Consider the following 15,059-nt stretch of genomic DNA (forward strand, 5'->3'; position numbering starts at 1 on the left):
GGCAGGGAGGAGCACCGCGCAGGTGCGCGGTTTTGTCGGTGGCCGCGGCCGGCACCGCGGGCAAGACTGGCCGCGACGACAAACCGACAAGCGCTTCAATCCGGTGAATTTGCCCTCATGTAGTGTGTGCCATGGTAACTTTGACCAGTAGAGTAACAACGAGTGTAAGTATATACACAGGACTGTAACATGGGCATGATCGAGGGCTTGCTTGTTGTTATTGAGAGAGATAAGGGGTGTAAATGAGAAGCTGCATTTATGCCTGGAGCCCTTGGCCGCACGCAATTCCGTCCTCCTTCCAGACGAAGAAATTCCTGTCCTTTCGGCCCGGGGCCCAGTGGGCCTACTTTTGGCAGTAAAAACATGTGACAACAATTCTTTCCTCCAATGAGGCAGCGACAGTGGGCCATTGATGTGGTCCAGTCCAGCTGTTACGCATGGAATCTACGGATGCTCTCCAATGGACTAGAGTACAAAAATTCCTGGTTCAGTTTACAATTCAGGTTTGGTAGGCCGTTGGCGCAACCTGCTTGAGTGCTTGTTCAGGCAACTGCAATTCCTTCATCCAGAATTCCAGACCAGAACTAAAGAATCAGCACTGCTGCACCAGCAATGTGCTATCAATTCTACTGCGATTATTATTTTCGTTACTAGTAGTAGATTACTAGACAACTAGACATGTTGTTGCGATAAAGTTTGTGACATACATCATCAGATCACCTTTTGTCTCTTCTCACTTGTCAATTGTCATTCACCCTGTTCGCTGGTTCGGTGCTGGTGCTGATTTAGGCTGGTTGATGCTGGTTTTTTTTAGAGAAAACACTGTTGGCTGGATTGAATAAGACTGACTGAAACCAACAAGCGAACATGGTGATTGTCTGATGCTGAAAGGTGAAAGCTAGCGCTGCTGAGAGAGCTGGGGAGGCCACTGCTCCTTCCAGACGAAGAAAAATTCCTGTCCTTTCGGCCCGGGGCCCAGTGGGGCCTACTTTTGGCAGTAAAAACATGTGACAACAATTCTTTCCTCCAATGAGGCAGCGACAGTGGGCCATTGATGTGGTCCAGTCCAGCTGTTACGCATGGAATCTACGGATGCTCAAAATTCCTGGTTCAGTTTACAATTCAGGTTTGGTAGGCCGTTGGCGCAACCTGCTTGAGTGCTTGTTCAGGCAACTGCAATTCCTTCATCCAGAATTCCAGACCAGAACTAAAGAATCAGCACTGCTGCACCAGGAATGTGTATCAATTCTACTGCGATTATTATTTTCGTTACTAGTAGTAGATTTCTAGACAACTAGACATGTTGTTGCGATAAAGTTTGTGACATACATCATCAGATCACCTTTTGTCTCTTCTCACTTGTCAATTGTCATTCACCCTGTTCGCTGGTCGGTGCTGGTGCTGATTTGGGCTGGTTGGTGCTGGTTTTTTTTAGAGAAAAACATTGTTGGCTGGTTGAATAAGACTGACTGAAACCAACAAGCGAACAGGGTGATTATCTGATGCTGAAAGGTGAAAGCTAGCGCGCTGAGAGAGCTGGGGAGGCCACTGATCGATTGATGCCGAGCACGCGCATGCTTTACCTTACCTTCAACTCTAATCAAAGTAGCCTGTCGACTAGGCCCCGTTCACTGATCTGAATCTTGGCTGAAAACACTGTTCTTGCTGAATTGTTATGAGAGAAAAACATTGTTACGGCTGAAAAAATAAGCCGAACAAATTAAATATGGGGTAAACCGAACGGGGCCTGTATCGCGAGCAGACATCAAGTACTACCTCCTAGCTGCTGCTTGCTATTTTGAGCTTGCTTGATTTTGACACGGCTAAAAGGGTGGCTGGTTTGTGGTCTGTGCGAGAAGGATAGATGGTGCTCATTGATTATTTACACGAGCAACCAATCGCCAGACAAAAAACAAGAGGCGCGCCTACGCAAGACCCTATTGATTGTCGGTGCCCGAGCGGGCTCAGGATGAACCGAGGCCTCCCTATCCTGCCAATGCGGTGCCGAGGGGAGGTCCGAGGCGGCTCCACGCCGTCGGGAGGCGGAACTCTCGGCCTGCTGCACCGCGGCGGTCTCTAGGAGATCTCGGAGCTCGCCGCAGACCCGTCGCCCCTCCGTGGTAGAGGGCTTGGGCATCGTGCGGACTAGCATCGCCGCAACCACGACATTCTAGCTAGCGCGATTGAAGATTGGGGGATGCTCGCCCCCTTCGTCGTCGTTGATGCGGTGGTGGACGTCACGGGCCCGCCGCCGGGCTCCTCCGCCGTCATCGTGACCCTGCTGCTCCTGCTCGAGAGTGTCTCAGAGCTATTGCAGAAGGAGTCGATCTTGCTCGACCTTGGCCTGAAGCTCTCAGAGCTGCTCTAGGTCCGGGCGTCGAAGCTGTCCGAGGGCAAGGTTCTCATTCTGCGCTGCTGGTGGGACAATGCGTGAGGGCGTGGCATCGCCCGTTCCCTGGCGAAGCGGGGTACGGTTGCCTACCCCGTCGTCCTCATCGCCCATGCTTGGCATCCCGAGTCCGACGTGGAAGCACTCACGAGCAGGATCGTAAGTGCCTTCGTTGTCGAAGTCGGAGTAGCAGTAGTCGCTCGCGGCCAAGAAGCGGCGCATGGCTTTAGGGTCGTGGATTCCGGAGAAATCCGCTCTGGCGCACGCCTCGTCCTCCTCCGAGTAGTCAGTGTGGGTGTGGGTCGAAGCCGTGGTGTCAAGGTCAAGGGCGAAACGTTGGTGGTGTCCCAAGGGCTCTGCGTGAGCGGAAGCGTAGGCGTGAGCATAGGAGGCGGCGGCATTTCTCAACCCAAAGGGGTACGGAGATGGTGCCATCGCCGGGTTCTGCTTCGCCGGAGCTGGCTCCTCAGGAGGTGGCGGGGCGGAGCTTGATGCCGAGGCGTCGTCGTGCGCCACCGACATCTTTCCCCGGTCTAGGCTCAGGCTAGACAGGTTCCCAACCAGGGACCTTGTGCCAACAGCTGGGCGTGGGACACCGATGGAGAGCGGCGTGTCGCCCTGAGTTCGCGTGGTGTCGGGGTGACCCCGCTCGTGTCGTGCCTGGCGAGCACGGCGAGAGCGGCCGCCCGAGCGCCGCCTATGCCTGGGCTGTGGGTGCGTGACATCGTCATCGGTCGACGGGGCTCGGGGTGTGAGAAGTACCATATCGTACTCACATCCTAGAGACATGAACTCTCGGCTCCCGAACCAGATCACCGTGCCGAGACATAGCGGTCGTACGGGGTTTGCCATCCGGAACTTGTTGGGACGACGAAACTGACACGCAGAGGCCCCTACCTGGCGTGCCAACTGTCGGTGTTTCGGGCCGGCGGGCCCTCAACTAACTAGTAAATTTGTACTGCGTGTTTCTAATCCCGGATGGTGATGCAAAGAGACACAAGGTTTATACTGGTTCGGGTAATGAGCACCCTACGTCTAGTTTGAGAGATCGATCTTGTATTCCTTGCACCGAAGTGCTCGTAGTAGGGGGTTACAAGCAGGACGAGAGAGGAAGCTAGTCCCAGGTCTCTACGTGGAGCAGCGTGGATTGCTTGAGATGTTGATCTCAGGCAGCGGGGAAGCTCGAGCGTTCGTCTGTGTGTTCATGCGTGAGTTTGTTGTATGGGCATAGGCCTAATCGTCCGTGTCTGATCTTAGAAACGGCCCAGGTGCCTCCCTTTTATAGTTGAAGGGGGGACCAGGGTGATACATTCGCTAGCTACACGGCGTCATGTGGACGGAGGCGGCATGTCCGAGCCCTGTAGCCTGTTACTGTGGCGGCGTGGGCGACGGAGTGGTCTCGTCCTTGAAGTACTGGGGCGACACGCCGGTCACATCCGATCCCGTGCGTCGTGGGAGCTCCAGTGTTATCTCGAAGCGGGCGTGGCGGTCGGCGCGCTGGTCACTGTGTGTTGACTGCGCGAGAAGCCGAGGCTCAGTTGGTGCCGAGGCCGAGCCATCGTGGGGTCTCGATAGACGTGAATCCCGAGGTTGTCGAGACCCTGATGTAAATTGCCGAGGCTTGGAGGGAACAGTTGGTCTCGTACGCTGATTCCGAGGCTATGGTGACCTAGACTAGACTCCCCATGCCGCGTTGTCTCTGGGGCGGGGGTTACGTGGCACAGTGTAGCGCAGGCGCTGATCGTGGGCACATCACCAGAACACAGTGGCCGGTAATCCTAGCCGCGCCCTGTCCTGGTCGGTATGGCGTTGATGCGACTTCTTGTCCCGTCGGCCACTCTGCGGTGTCGAGCCGTCGTCCGGCTGAGATTGCGGGAGTGGTTGACGCATTAATGGGACGTGACGCTCTGTCGGGGAGCCCGGTCGAGGCAGAAGCGACGGGTTATTGCCGAGCCGGCCTCGAGCGATACGGAGAATCGCTGTCTCGTTCAAGGCTTTACGCGCGGGGCTTTGGGCGAGACGGGAAATTGGTTCCTCGTCGAGGCCTCCCGTGCGAGGCCTCTCGCGAGGCGGAGACTTGGCAGGCCGTCGAGGCCTCCCGTGCGAGGCCTTGTGCGAGGCGGATAGCCAGTGGGCTCGGACAATGCCGGAGGTCAACCGATGGTTTACCTTTTGGCTTCGTCTTTGATAGGGCTTAAGTGATTCATTCGGTAAACGTTCGGGGTACCCCGTTTTATGGTACCCGACAAGATTATTTTAGCCACGTCTGATTTTTTTCATTGTTTTCAGCAAAATGTTTCTCATAGTTCCCTATTCAATCCTCACCAACATCACTTCAGAATCAATTCTTAGCTGCTCCCCACCCTACTCTCCCACCAAAATCAATTAAAATCACTCTACCAAATAATCAAGGATCTAGAGCTAAGAGCTGAGAATCAGAGAGTTAAGCTCCCTCGAACAGCCCTAAACATGCATGGGCAGTTGGCTACACTCCCGGTCCTAGACATACACTAAAAACTAGATGACACCTCGTGCGTTGTTGTAGGGATTTTGTAGCGTTGTATATGTTCACAATGGGAGAAATATTCATAAAGAAAACAATGAGCCATCTTTCGTAAACACTAACAGAATGCCTATCAATCAAATACATATCTTCATAAAGAAAATTTCACATATATCAAATATACGACAGAAGGTACTCACGGGCAATCTGAAAAAAAAAACACATTCCGCAGTTCCTGAAGTACCGTGTCGGTCTCCAAAAGACAACAATTGTGTGATTTATTTATTTTTTTTTAAAAGAAACACACACATAAAAAAACACATATATATAGATAGATAACAGACATACGGTCTGAGTTTATGGGACTCATCTCTAAAACCACTGCCTTCCATCTCATCACGTAGAAAAATGGTGCCACCCTGTTAATAAGAAAAAAGAAAAATCAGCGCAACATTACCTCACACGCGGACGCGCAGATAGGCTCTCATCCACTCGTTCGTCTTGCCACTCGTATCTTCTCCACCACGTCGGAGCTCGACTCAGATCTCCTTCCTGCTTCCTCCATTTTTCTTCCCCTTCCAGATGCCACCCTCTTCGCGTGCGTGGCTGGAGGCATGAAGCTGGGAAACGGTGGCGGCGGTGGCTGTGGTTGACGACAGCGAGCACAGATCGCGTGTGTGGTGCTGCCGAGCGGATGTGGAACCGAGTTTTTTAAACTTGATTGCCGAACTGAAAATTGAACACTACAGTATTTGAGACATTTGGGAGCATGACATATATCTTGCGTATTCATGTATACGTAGAAATTGCTGTGCTGTAGGCTACGTATGTACGTAGCTGTTTGTTCCAGAATGAGTCGACGTGCTCAAAATTCCTTGTTGGTTTCTCAAATAAAACTCCTCGTTTGCAAAAACGTGTACCAGATCTGAGACGAAACTAGTCCAGTCGGCATCCCAATCCTGAAACCGTGAGCAGAGAACATCAAAATGTAATAGAACAGGATGCCATTAATTTCTAGAGGCTATTGACGTAGGAGTACTACGTAGCAGTGTCTCCTTCTGATAAAAACAGATATTGCTTCCCAGCAAACAAGAGCTGTTGTGGAAGCAGCAAGGCATTGACAAATTCAGATCGATTTGTGGATCACGGATCAGGCAAACGAATGACGAAGCGATAAGCCAGCAATTTAGTCATTAAAAAAAGTCAGCAATATGCACGTCGGTGAACGAGTAAGGGGATTGGTATGAATCCTACGTCTACGTGGACGTCAAAGTCATCCCTGAATCTACTCATCCATTGGATTGGATGGTTTATTTCGCATCATATATATACGGGACCCTATATATATACAAGAGCTTTCTGTCTCTTGGCCAGAAGCCTAGAACGAGAAGTGTCGTTGATTCACCGATCAAGCCTCTGTTTCCCGTCCAAACAACAGCGTTACGTACCTGCGTAGGTGGGACTCCTGTGAAACCTCTATGGATTTCCATGAAAAGGATGCGCACAGGCACAGCTCTGATGAGCATAATGACCCTGCTCCGATCCCTCTCGTCCGCCTGAACCACGTCTCGTTCCAGTGCGAGTCCGTGGAAGCATCGGTCGGCTTCTACCAGCGTGTGCTTGGCTTCGAGCTCGTCAAACGCCCGGCGTCCCTCGACTTCAGAGGAGCATGGTGAGCAGCCATTTCGCACAGCATACCACTGCCCGTTACGTACTTGTCCTTCGAAATTTTTGTTGTTTATTTTCGCAAGGTGAGGCTAACTCGTTGCGTGCTTTTCAGGCTGCACAAGTACGGCATGGGGATACATCTACTGCAGCGCGGCTCGGATTCCAGCGCTCCGGCGGCGGCTGCAAGACCGCCGGCGATCAACCCCAAGGGCAACCACATTTCCTTTCAGGTGACCGCCAGAGCTCTCGCGCAGAACTGACGTGCTTAATCCGTATACTCAGTAGTAGCAAGTCCCCGCTGATCGGCTGTGATCGTTTGCGAATGGCATGCAGTGCACGGACATGGCGCTCATGAAGGCGAGGCTGGGCGACATGGGGCTGGAGTTCGTCGCAGCGCGGGTGCGGGACGGCGAGACGGTGGTGGAGCAGCTCTTCTTCCACGACCCGGACGGCAATGTGATCGAGGTCTGCGACTGCGAGAAGCTCCCCGTGATACCCCTCGCCGATGCAGGCGCCGCCGGCCTTCCCAATCTGCTGCTGCTGGTGGAAACGAACGTGCATGGTTAGTTCGTGGGTGGTTCTCGACTGGAATAGTTCCCGGTGAAGGCAGCTATATAAATTACGGAAGGAATTCCGGTTGCTTAGCACGATTATTTGATTCGTTTGATTAGCTATGTGAGTTGTAATAATATATACGGTAATAACAGGCAGTTCTGCACGCTAATAGTTTGGCTTGCACTGTACTAGTACGTCTGTTGTGTTGTCAAATGCCAAGTGTCCGTAGTGTATATACAAGTTGGGGAGATTTCGAGTTTACGCGTCTTCCAAGCTGAATCTACGGCCGACCTTTTGAACAGTCGGTTCCCTACCGGGAAAGCTAAAGCCCGTGTAGCAAGCGCAAGCACCTTTCCCTTTGCCTTCCATGTGACGCGATCGTCAGAGCCGGTAGAGAGAGATAAACACATTTCCAGCTGCTGCGTACGTACCGCTTTGGCAGTGACGATGAAAGTGGCTTAGACTATCTCCTGCAAGAACGCCTAAAATATAAGAACTATTTAATGTTTGGGTAGCGCTACAGTCTCAATATCCATTCGATATCCTCTTCAACATCAGGACAAAAAAAATCATTTTTACAAATGGGTTTCTAGAAGAAAGAATACTCATATTTGGGTTGTGCCTCTCAGACAACCCAAAATAGATCTCCTGTATAGGTACTCTGTTGGAGACTGATTTTAGATCTCCTGTTACCTATTTTAGGTTTGGGTGTCCATATAGATCACCTGTTAAAGACAGTCTTACTACTCTAAGTATGCGCCACATGCAAAGCTACAGCTAGCATCATCAATAAAAATGTCACGCAATGCATTTTTTCACCTTTGAATCAAAGGATTAAAGGGATGTCATCTGTTGTGTGAGTGAGTGGCGACAAACCACCGCGTACCCGAAATCGCAAAGCAACCGCACCACCGTTCACAGCCCAATGAGAAGCCTGCCTGGCCCAATCGTGCGCTGTGCAAAGTGCAAGCCGAAACCGAAGTCAGTGGCAGAAACAGCCCTTATCCAAAAAAAAAAGAGAAAAAGTAGGCGGCACAAGCCACGCTCTCCGCGGTAAGACGCTTGTGGCTGCAATGCACGGCAGCAGCTGCAGGCGCGGATCGAGCAAAAACCAGCACCAGCCAAAGCAGAGTAGTAGCAGACGCGAAGAAGCAGAGAGAGGCCGGCCACCACAGCATGGCGACCACGGCGTTTCTATCCCCGGCCAAGCTGGTGCTGCAAGGGCGCCGGTTCGCGAGCGCCAAAACGGCGGGAGCGGGACGCGTCAGCGTCAGGGTCAGGGTCCCTCCGGCGCGAGCCCAGCAAGAGCAGCAGGTGAAGGAGGAGGAGGCCGAGGTGGCGACCTTGCCGCCGACGCAGGGCGCCGAGGAGCAGGCGAAGGCGAGGAAGGGGGACGCGCAGTCGCTGCCGCGGCAGCCGCTGGCGGAGAGCAAGAACATGAGCCGTGAGTACGGCGGGCAGTGGCTGAGCTGCACCACGCGGCACATCCGCATCTACGCGGCGTACATCGACCCGGAGACCAACGCGTTCGACCAGACGCAGATGGACAAGCTGACGCTCATGCTCGACCCGCAGGACGAGTTCGCCTGGACCGACGAGGCCTGCCAGATGGTCTTCAACGAGTTCCAGGACCTCGTCGATCATTACGAGGTAACCTCTGTAGTTGCTCCCACTCCAATACTAGCTCCGATAGATAAAAGTTGATTCTCTTAATGTCTGAAATTCATTTTAAAAAAATCATACGGTCATGGCAAAAGAAGTGCTCAGTATGAGGATAGCTGTACGCTACTGGATGCCTCATAAGTAGCTCATTGCTGGACTTGTTTCTGCTTTGAAACAGGGGGCTGAGCTGTCGGAGTACACACTTCGGTTGATCGGGTCAGACCTTGAGCACTACATCCGCAAAATGCTGTATGACGGGGTGCTCAAGTACAACATGAGGTCCAGAGTCCTCAATTTCAGCATGGGCAAGCCTCGGATGAAGTTCAACAGCAGCCAGATCCCAGAAGCAAAATAGAATGTACTTATCCAACACCCTTAAGAGAATGGTTTCTCCATTCGATTGCTGAATAAGATGTATACTTTGCAGTTCCAGATACGAACCAGAGCATTCCAGAATTCAGATTATACAGATGCAAAGTCATACCGATTCTGTTGGCAGCATTTTGTCACCCCTGCACAGTAATACCCACATAACGAGAGTCTGGGCAAAATAAGGGTTTGCTCCAGTTTAGACACCCCTTCTGTTTCTAGGGCACTCAAATTGGGTTACACAATACCGTAGTTTCCATAGTTTCTGCTAATAGATATCACCGAAGACCCCATGAGTATCACTGGTCAAAGTTGTGACCACGCTAACTTACCAAACGACTTTCTGAACTGGATGGAGTAATGGCTAGTATGGGTAACCCTCTCCCATCATTCCACGACAACTCGGTACTTTTTAAATTCATCGCTCCATGGCCTGAATTGCTCTTCTTGCCCAATGTTGTATCACCCTGTTCGCTTAGGCTTGTTGACTTATAAGCCATAATTTTTCAGTCAACAAATAATATTTTTCTCTCACACCAAATCAGCCAACGATACTTTCAGCCATAGCTTATCAGCCAAACAAGCCCAAGCGAACATGGCGTATAAAAGCATACAGATAGAGAGTAAATAATAAAAATTAGGGAACACCGCACCATGCTATGTTGTTGCTGAGTAGCATGTACTGGTTCAAATAAGAGAGTACACATTAATGTTGCAAATAAACTGATTAATCATGAATTCATGGTAGATATATTTCCCAGCCCAATCTGTAACTATGCTGAGCTACATAGGTAAATTGACTGTCTCCACTGAAAAAATAAAGCTTTTGTTTTAATTCTACCAAGAATACGCTTCTGCTACAGTCGTTACTTGTTTTAACAAGAGATGGAGCTATGAGTTTCAGATGTGTGCTAACAGACACTTAGTTTGCCCACATTATTAACAACAAAGAAATGGTATTGCGGTTACCTGCAACCAGAAGAAAAGCCCACGCAAAAGAGCGAAGCGATTTAGATTGGTCCCGTTCGGCTTGCTGAATTTTGGCTGAAAAACACTGTTCTGGCTGAATTGTTGGAGAGAAAAACACTGTTCCGATTGAAAAAAGAAACCGAACAAGCCGGCTTCTGGGTAAGCCTAGCTTTGGCCTGAGCGGGTTAATGATTCGAAGCCATGGGTGGGCATGGACACCCCTTGTGATGCCACAGACCGTCTGCTGTCCAGTGCGTGCACCACTGTGACAATGGGTAATGGCCACAAGGCCAAATTTTGGCACAGTAGCTGGTTGCAAGGAGACGCCCCAAGAATGTTGGCACCTAACTTCTACAGTTTAGTTAAGTGCAAGAACAAATCAGTTAGCCAGGAGCTGAGGAATAATGCGTCGATTAGAAGCCAACAGGAAAGAATCACGGATGCCACTCGAGGAAATTATTTCCCTCTGGCTATGACTCAGGACGTTCATCTGCAACCGTCACTTGGAGATGGATGGCTAACAGGGAATACAAACCGCTAAGTCCGCATATCAAATCTAATTCGCCGCTTCTTTTGAGCTAACACAACCTACTTTGCCTTTCAAAAAAAAAAAAAACACGGCCTATTTTGGAAAGCAAAAGTGGAAATACATGGCGATTGTTTCAGTCTAGCTAAGTAAGCTGTGACGTTGCCTCTTCAAAGAGCAAACACCATTTATCCACTACGGGTCTTCTCCCTCTGGGCAATAGCCGCCATTGTTCTGCCTCACTCCGGCTGGATCCTAGCAGCTGATGACAGCATTGCGCCTCTTCCAGAGTTGCCAGCAGAATAGTGCAACGAACGTCCCAAATTCTTCCCGCGGCAGATTGTTGGGGCGATCTAGCTTGTGAAGCTCACTCATATCCTGCCCAGGCAACATGGGCACCCCTATTGCTGCCCAGTACTGCCTAGCAATGTGGCAACCGTTTATGATATGCTCCGGGGTCTCATCCGCTTCATTGCACACTTCACAGAGCGCATTTGGCACGATTCTAGTTCAACTTCATTGCCTGGGATTCTAATTCAAAACAAAGTTTTGACAGCAGACAACCTAGCAAGGAGGGGATGACCACACCAAGCATCTTGTGCACTCTGTCATGGGCAACAGAAAATCTGACTACATCTGTCCCTACCATATGCCCATTCACTAATGACATCTGGAGGAGGGTACTGGATTGGGAAACTCTCTCTAGCTACCTCCAAACATCCAGGCAGCCAATGTCGCCTCCATTGCCAAGTGGTGACAGATCGCAGCAAAGGCGCGTAGAAGCGTTTTCAACTGGTTAATTAATCAGTTATGCCATGTGGAATTTGAGGAAAGAAAAGAAGCGAGTATTCGAAAACGAGAGCTCTACAGCGCTGGTGGTGGAGCTGCAGGTAAAAGAGGATATCACACAACGACATCATGCTTTCGGCAACCAGTAGCAGGAGGACCTTTGCCTTAGGCAGGCTGTGCTCTCTGCACTCTCTCTTCATATAGCCTGCAAGGGCAGAATTTTCTGTTGTTTGCTTCTGCAAGGCAGAAGGGTAGGCCTGGTGCAGTGGTGAGAGCTGTCTCACAGACTCACCACGTCGTGGGTTTGAAGCAGTCTCTCTGCAGATTTTACGGGGGAAATGCTTGTCTCGGTTTATCCCTTCCTCAGACCCCACTCATGTGGGAGCCTCCGGCACTGGGTCTGCCCTTTTTTTTTTTTTTTGCTTCTGCAAGGCAGAGCTCCTGCAATCTTCGATAAAAAAAGTGCTCCAAGTTCCAAACATAACTTGCACTCAGATGAATACACATTTTTTTTGAAAGGACAACAAAAGCTTTGTCGCAATTTTATTAGAAGAGATTGGTCCAATTTTTAAGGGAAAAAGCGGACCCATAAGTCCATAACCCTTATAAGTGCGAGATTAAAACTACTCAACAAACAACTTAACAAATTTGCTTCACCGACGACAACTAAACACATGCTATCAGCCAACTAGACAACTCACTAGACAACTCACTCAAAAGATCAGTCTAAACAAGACGAGCCAAACACAACAGCTGCAAAGGGAGAAAACAGAAAGGCTGACAACTAGGAAAACTTAAACACAACAACAAGATCACTAAGTCACAAAAACAAAAAAAAACAAGATCACTGGAAACTACAAGGTTAAACACAACTACAAGATCACTGGAAACTACAAGGACCACCAGTCAACTACTAAAACAGAAAACGACAGACAACTGAAAAAACCTTGAGAAAACAATAACACCACTGGTAAAAAAACCACCACAGGTTGGTCCAAACAAGCAGCTATGGAGAAACACTACCACCTCTGACCACAAACACCATCTGACAAATCTCCTGACTTAGAACTTAGAACAACTAAATCCAGAACCAAAAAGAAGGCTGACACACCACCGGGAGAAAGATACAGGTCAAAAGACAAGTTAAACAGGCCTAATATGAGCATTAGAACTCCAAAATTCTACAAGAGTGAAATGAACCAATGCAATTGTTAAAGTAACATTTTTTTCATCTCTAATACAGCCAATGCTAACTTTACAAATTATGGACCACAGGTATGGTATGGAAAGAATGTCCACAACTACAATCAGAGATTCAAGCAAACCATCTATTTGGGGCATATGTAATTCGAAAACAGCCCAGCGATTGGATTTAAGGCTCAAAATGAAAACAATAATTAGAAACGGTGGCACGTAGAAGGTTTCATGAAGTGCATCAACAGCAGTATTAACACAGTACACATCATAAAAAATACCTTTACCAAGAAAATTTGCAATAAGCAGTACAAAGATATTTACAAAAGGAAAAAAACAATGAGACTCAAAAACAGCCAAAGCCCAAACAACAAGAGTTGATTGTGAAAAAATTAATGTGTGCATGATACAAAAGCATACCTGTGTACCTATCAAAGTATGACTTGTTCATCACATGCGTCCAGGGGTAGTATGCCACCATCAGCCTGATCGCTTGGTCGTATTTGGCTTATAAGCCATGGCTTATCAGCCAACGAATAGTATTTTTCTCTTACACCAAACCAGCCAACAGTACTTTCAGCCATGGCTTATAAGCCAAACGAGCCCAAACGAACAGGGCGCTTATTACGGGTTCTTCGTTCTTTGAGCAGTGGACTGCGATCAGTAGCCAGGGCAAAATACTTATCATACTCTTCCTGTGTAAATGGTTTGTTGAGAAACTCAATCAACTTTTCTTTAAAAACTGAATTTGGCCTCTCATTGATATGTGGGGGCCATATAACGCCTTGTAATTCATGTGAGTAAACATTTGCAGAAACAAGAATACAGCGTAAGACATAGCTTTTGCCTCATATTGAATAAAGTAAACAAACCAAGAGATACAAATGACAGTACTGATCACATTAAAAGACATCCTCAAATAATTCCCAATGGATAAAAAATAATATTAGAACATCTACAAATAATAAAATGGAAAATAAAAAAGGTACAAATATAGTGTTTGCAATTTATTCTTTCACAAGAGTTTGCACAATAAGTATAATGTGTTAAGAATAACATGACCTGATGTTTTAAATCGTAATCTACGTGAACTGTTAACAAACATGATATACACTAGATTTCAATCATCGAGATAGAAAGAGCCAGCAAGCAATTATACCCTGAGAGATGTGATCCAATAAAATGCTGCTAGCTAAGATTACCATGTCATAAAAGGAAATGCAGAGACAGAAAAACCAATATTGGTGTAAGCCACCATATTTGTCCACCCCAAGTATCCCCTCAATAACAGCAGACAAATTGAGTGATGACGTTGTAACTGTCCTGTTAGTGCTGGTCGTTGGTAGTAACTGGGATTTGACCAGATGCCTCGACTCGACTTGGCATGCTAGTTGGGCTAATCATCACTTAATTGTGATTAGTTTTCCATATACGGACATTCAAACAGGTGCGCATGCATCCGATGGTACTTATTTTGTCTGTGTAACAACTACACATTGTGAGTTAAATCCCTAGCCTCAAAAGTCGATAGCATGTCTTCCCAAACTTGAAGTTGCTATAGGTGAGGGATGCACAATGTGAAAAACAAACTAGCCAAGCTTGTCTCCCATCTCTGGTTGCCACTACCATGTTGTTGCTACCATTCGACTTTGACATTGCTCAAGAAAAGGGAAGAAGGGACCCCGCCTATAGTCTCACTCCGTCTCCAACAGCGCGTTCGGCTGGTGCCTTGCACAGTAATTTTCGGATGGTTTTGGATGATTCAATAGTATTCTGTGAGAGAGAATAAGCTGAAACAAGCTGAAATAAGCCACCACCTGACCAGCCGAACGCGCTGCAAGTCTCTTGTCCATGGTTGCCACCACCGCTGCCATTACTCTGAAGCATGGATGAATGCACATCCCTTTCATTGGTGTTTGTCCTTTCACTCTTTGTAGTCTGCAACAAGAGGGTGCTTTGTAGGGGCATGGCTGCAACCAATGCTTCTAGGTTGTTTGGGGTATCATGAAAATCATCCATGTGATCATAGCACGTCTAGTTTGACATAACCAGGAAAGATGGTTCAAACTTTGGATTGACATAATATTAGATTTCATAATTTTCTTGCTAACATTGATAAGTTAGTAAAAAAAATTATCGGTAATCATCTTGAGTTGATATTAGTGTTGTTTCTTATCAAGCTAGCTCATAACTAAAGTCACTAAAGATCCCTTATTAGGGAAAATACAACAGAATAATCAAGTAATACCACACTACTACACTATCATTGATTGCAACTTAAATAGTGGATTAAGCTCCTTGGCTAAATGAAGAAAAACAGTAGGTACTCGCTCTGTTTCAAATGTTAAGTTGTTTTAGTTTTGTAAGTCAAACTTGTCTAATGTTGATCAAGTTTATAGAAAAAAAATATTAGCATCTACAATATCAAATAAATA

The 15,059-nt window shown here is 48.1% G+C and overlaps 2 protein-coding genes and 1 pseudogene across 2 annotated transcripts; 2 read left to right on the plus strand and 1 right to left on the minus strand.

Moving 5' to 3' along the window:
* The first annotated feature begins 6,282 nt into the window (after positions 1-6,282).
* Positions 6,283-7,508, plus strand: LOC136494935 (glyoxylase I 4-like). Its single transcript, XM_066491098.1, has 3 exons — positions 6,283-6,564; positions 6,673-6,790; positions 6,894-7,508. The coding sequence occupies exons 1-3, from the start codon at positions 6,371-6,373 to the stop codon at positions 7,125-7,127; spliced, it is 546 nt and encodes a 181-aa protein (XP_066347195.1). The 5' UTR covers positions 6,283-6,370; the 3' UTR covers positions 7,128-7,508.
* Positions 7,509-8,182: 674 nt separating this feature from the next.
* LOC136493418 (NAD(P)H-quinone oxidoreductase subunit M, chloroplastic-like) lies at positions 8,183-9,275 on the plus strand. The gene is made up of 2 exons (XM_066489505.1): positions 8,183-8,765; positions 8,956-9,275. Exons 1-2 carry the CDS (start codon positions 8,292-8,294, stop codon positions 9,130-9,132), a joined length of 651 nt encoding a protein of 216 aa, XP_066345602.1. The 5' UTR covers positions 8,183-8,291; the 3' UTR covers positions 9,133-9,275.
* A 132-nt stretch (positions 9,276-9,407) lies between these two features.
* LOC136493417 (uncharacterized) overlaps positions 9,408-15,059 on the minus strand; it is a 35,567-nt pseudogene continuing 29,915 nt past the window's right edge.

Source organism: Miscanthus floridulus, chromosome 11 (assembly GCF_019320115.1).
Source record: "Miscanthus floridulus cultivar M001 chromosome 11, ASM1932011v1, whole genome shotgun sequence".
Taxonomy (NCBI): Eukaryota; Viridiplantae; Streptophyta; class Magnoliopsida; order Poales; family Poaceae; genus Miscanthus; species Miscanthus floridulus.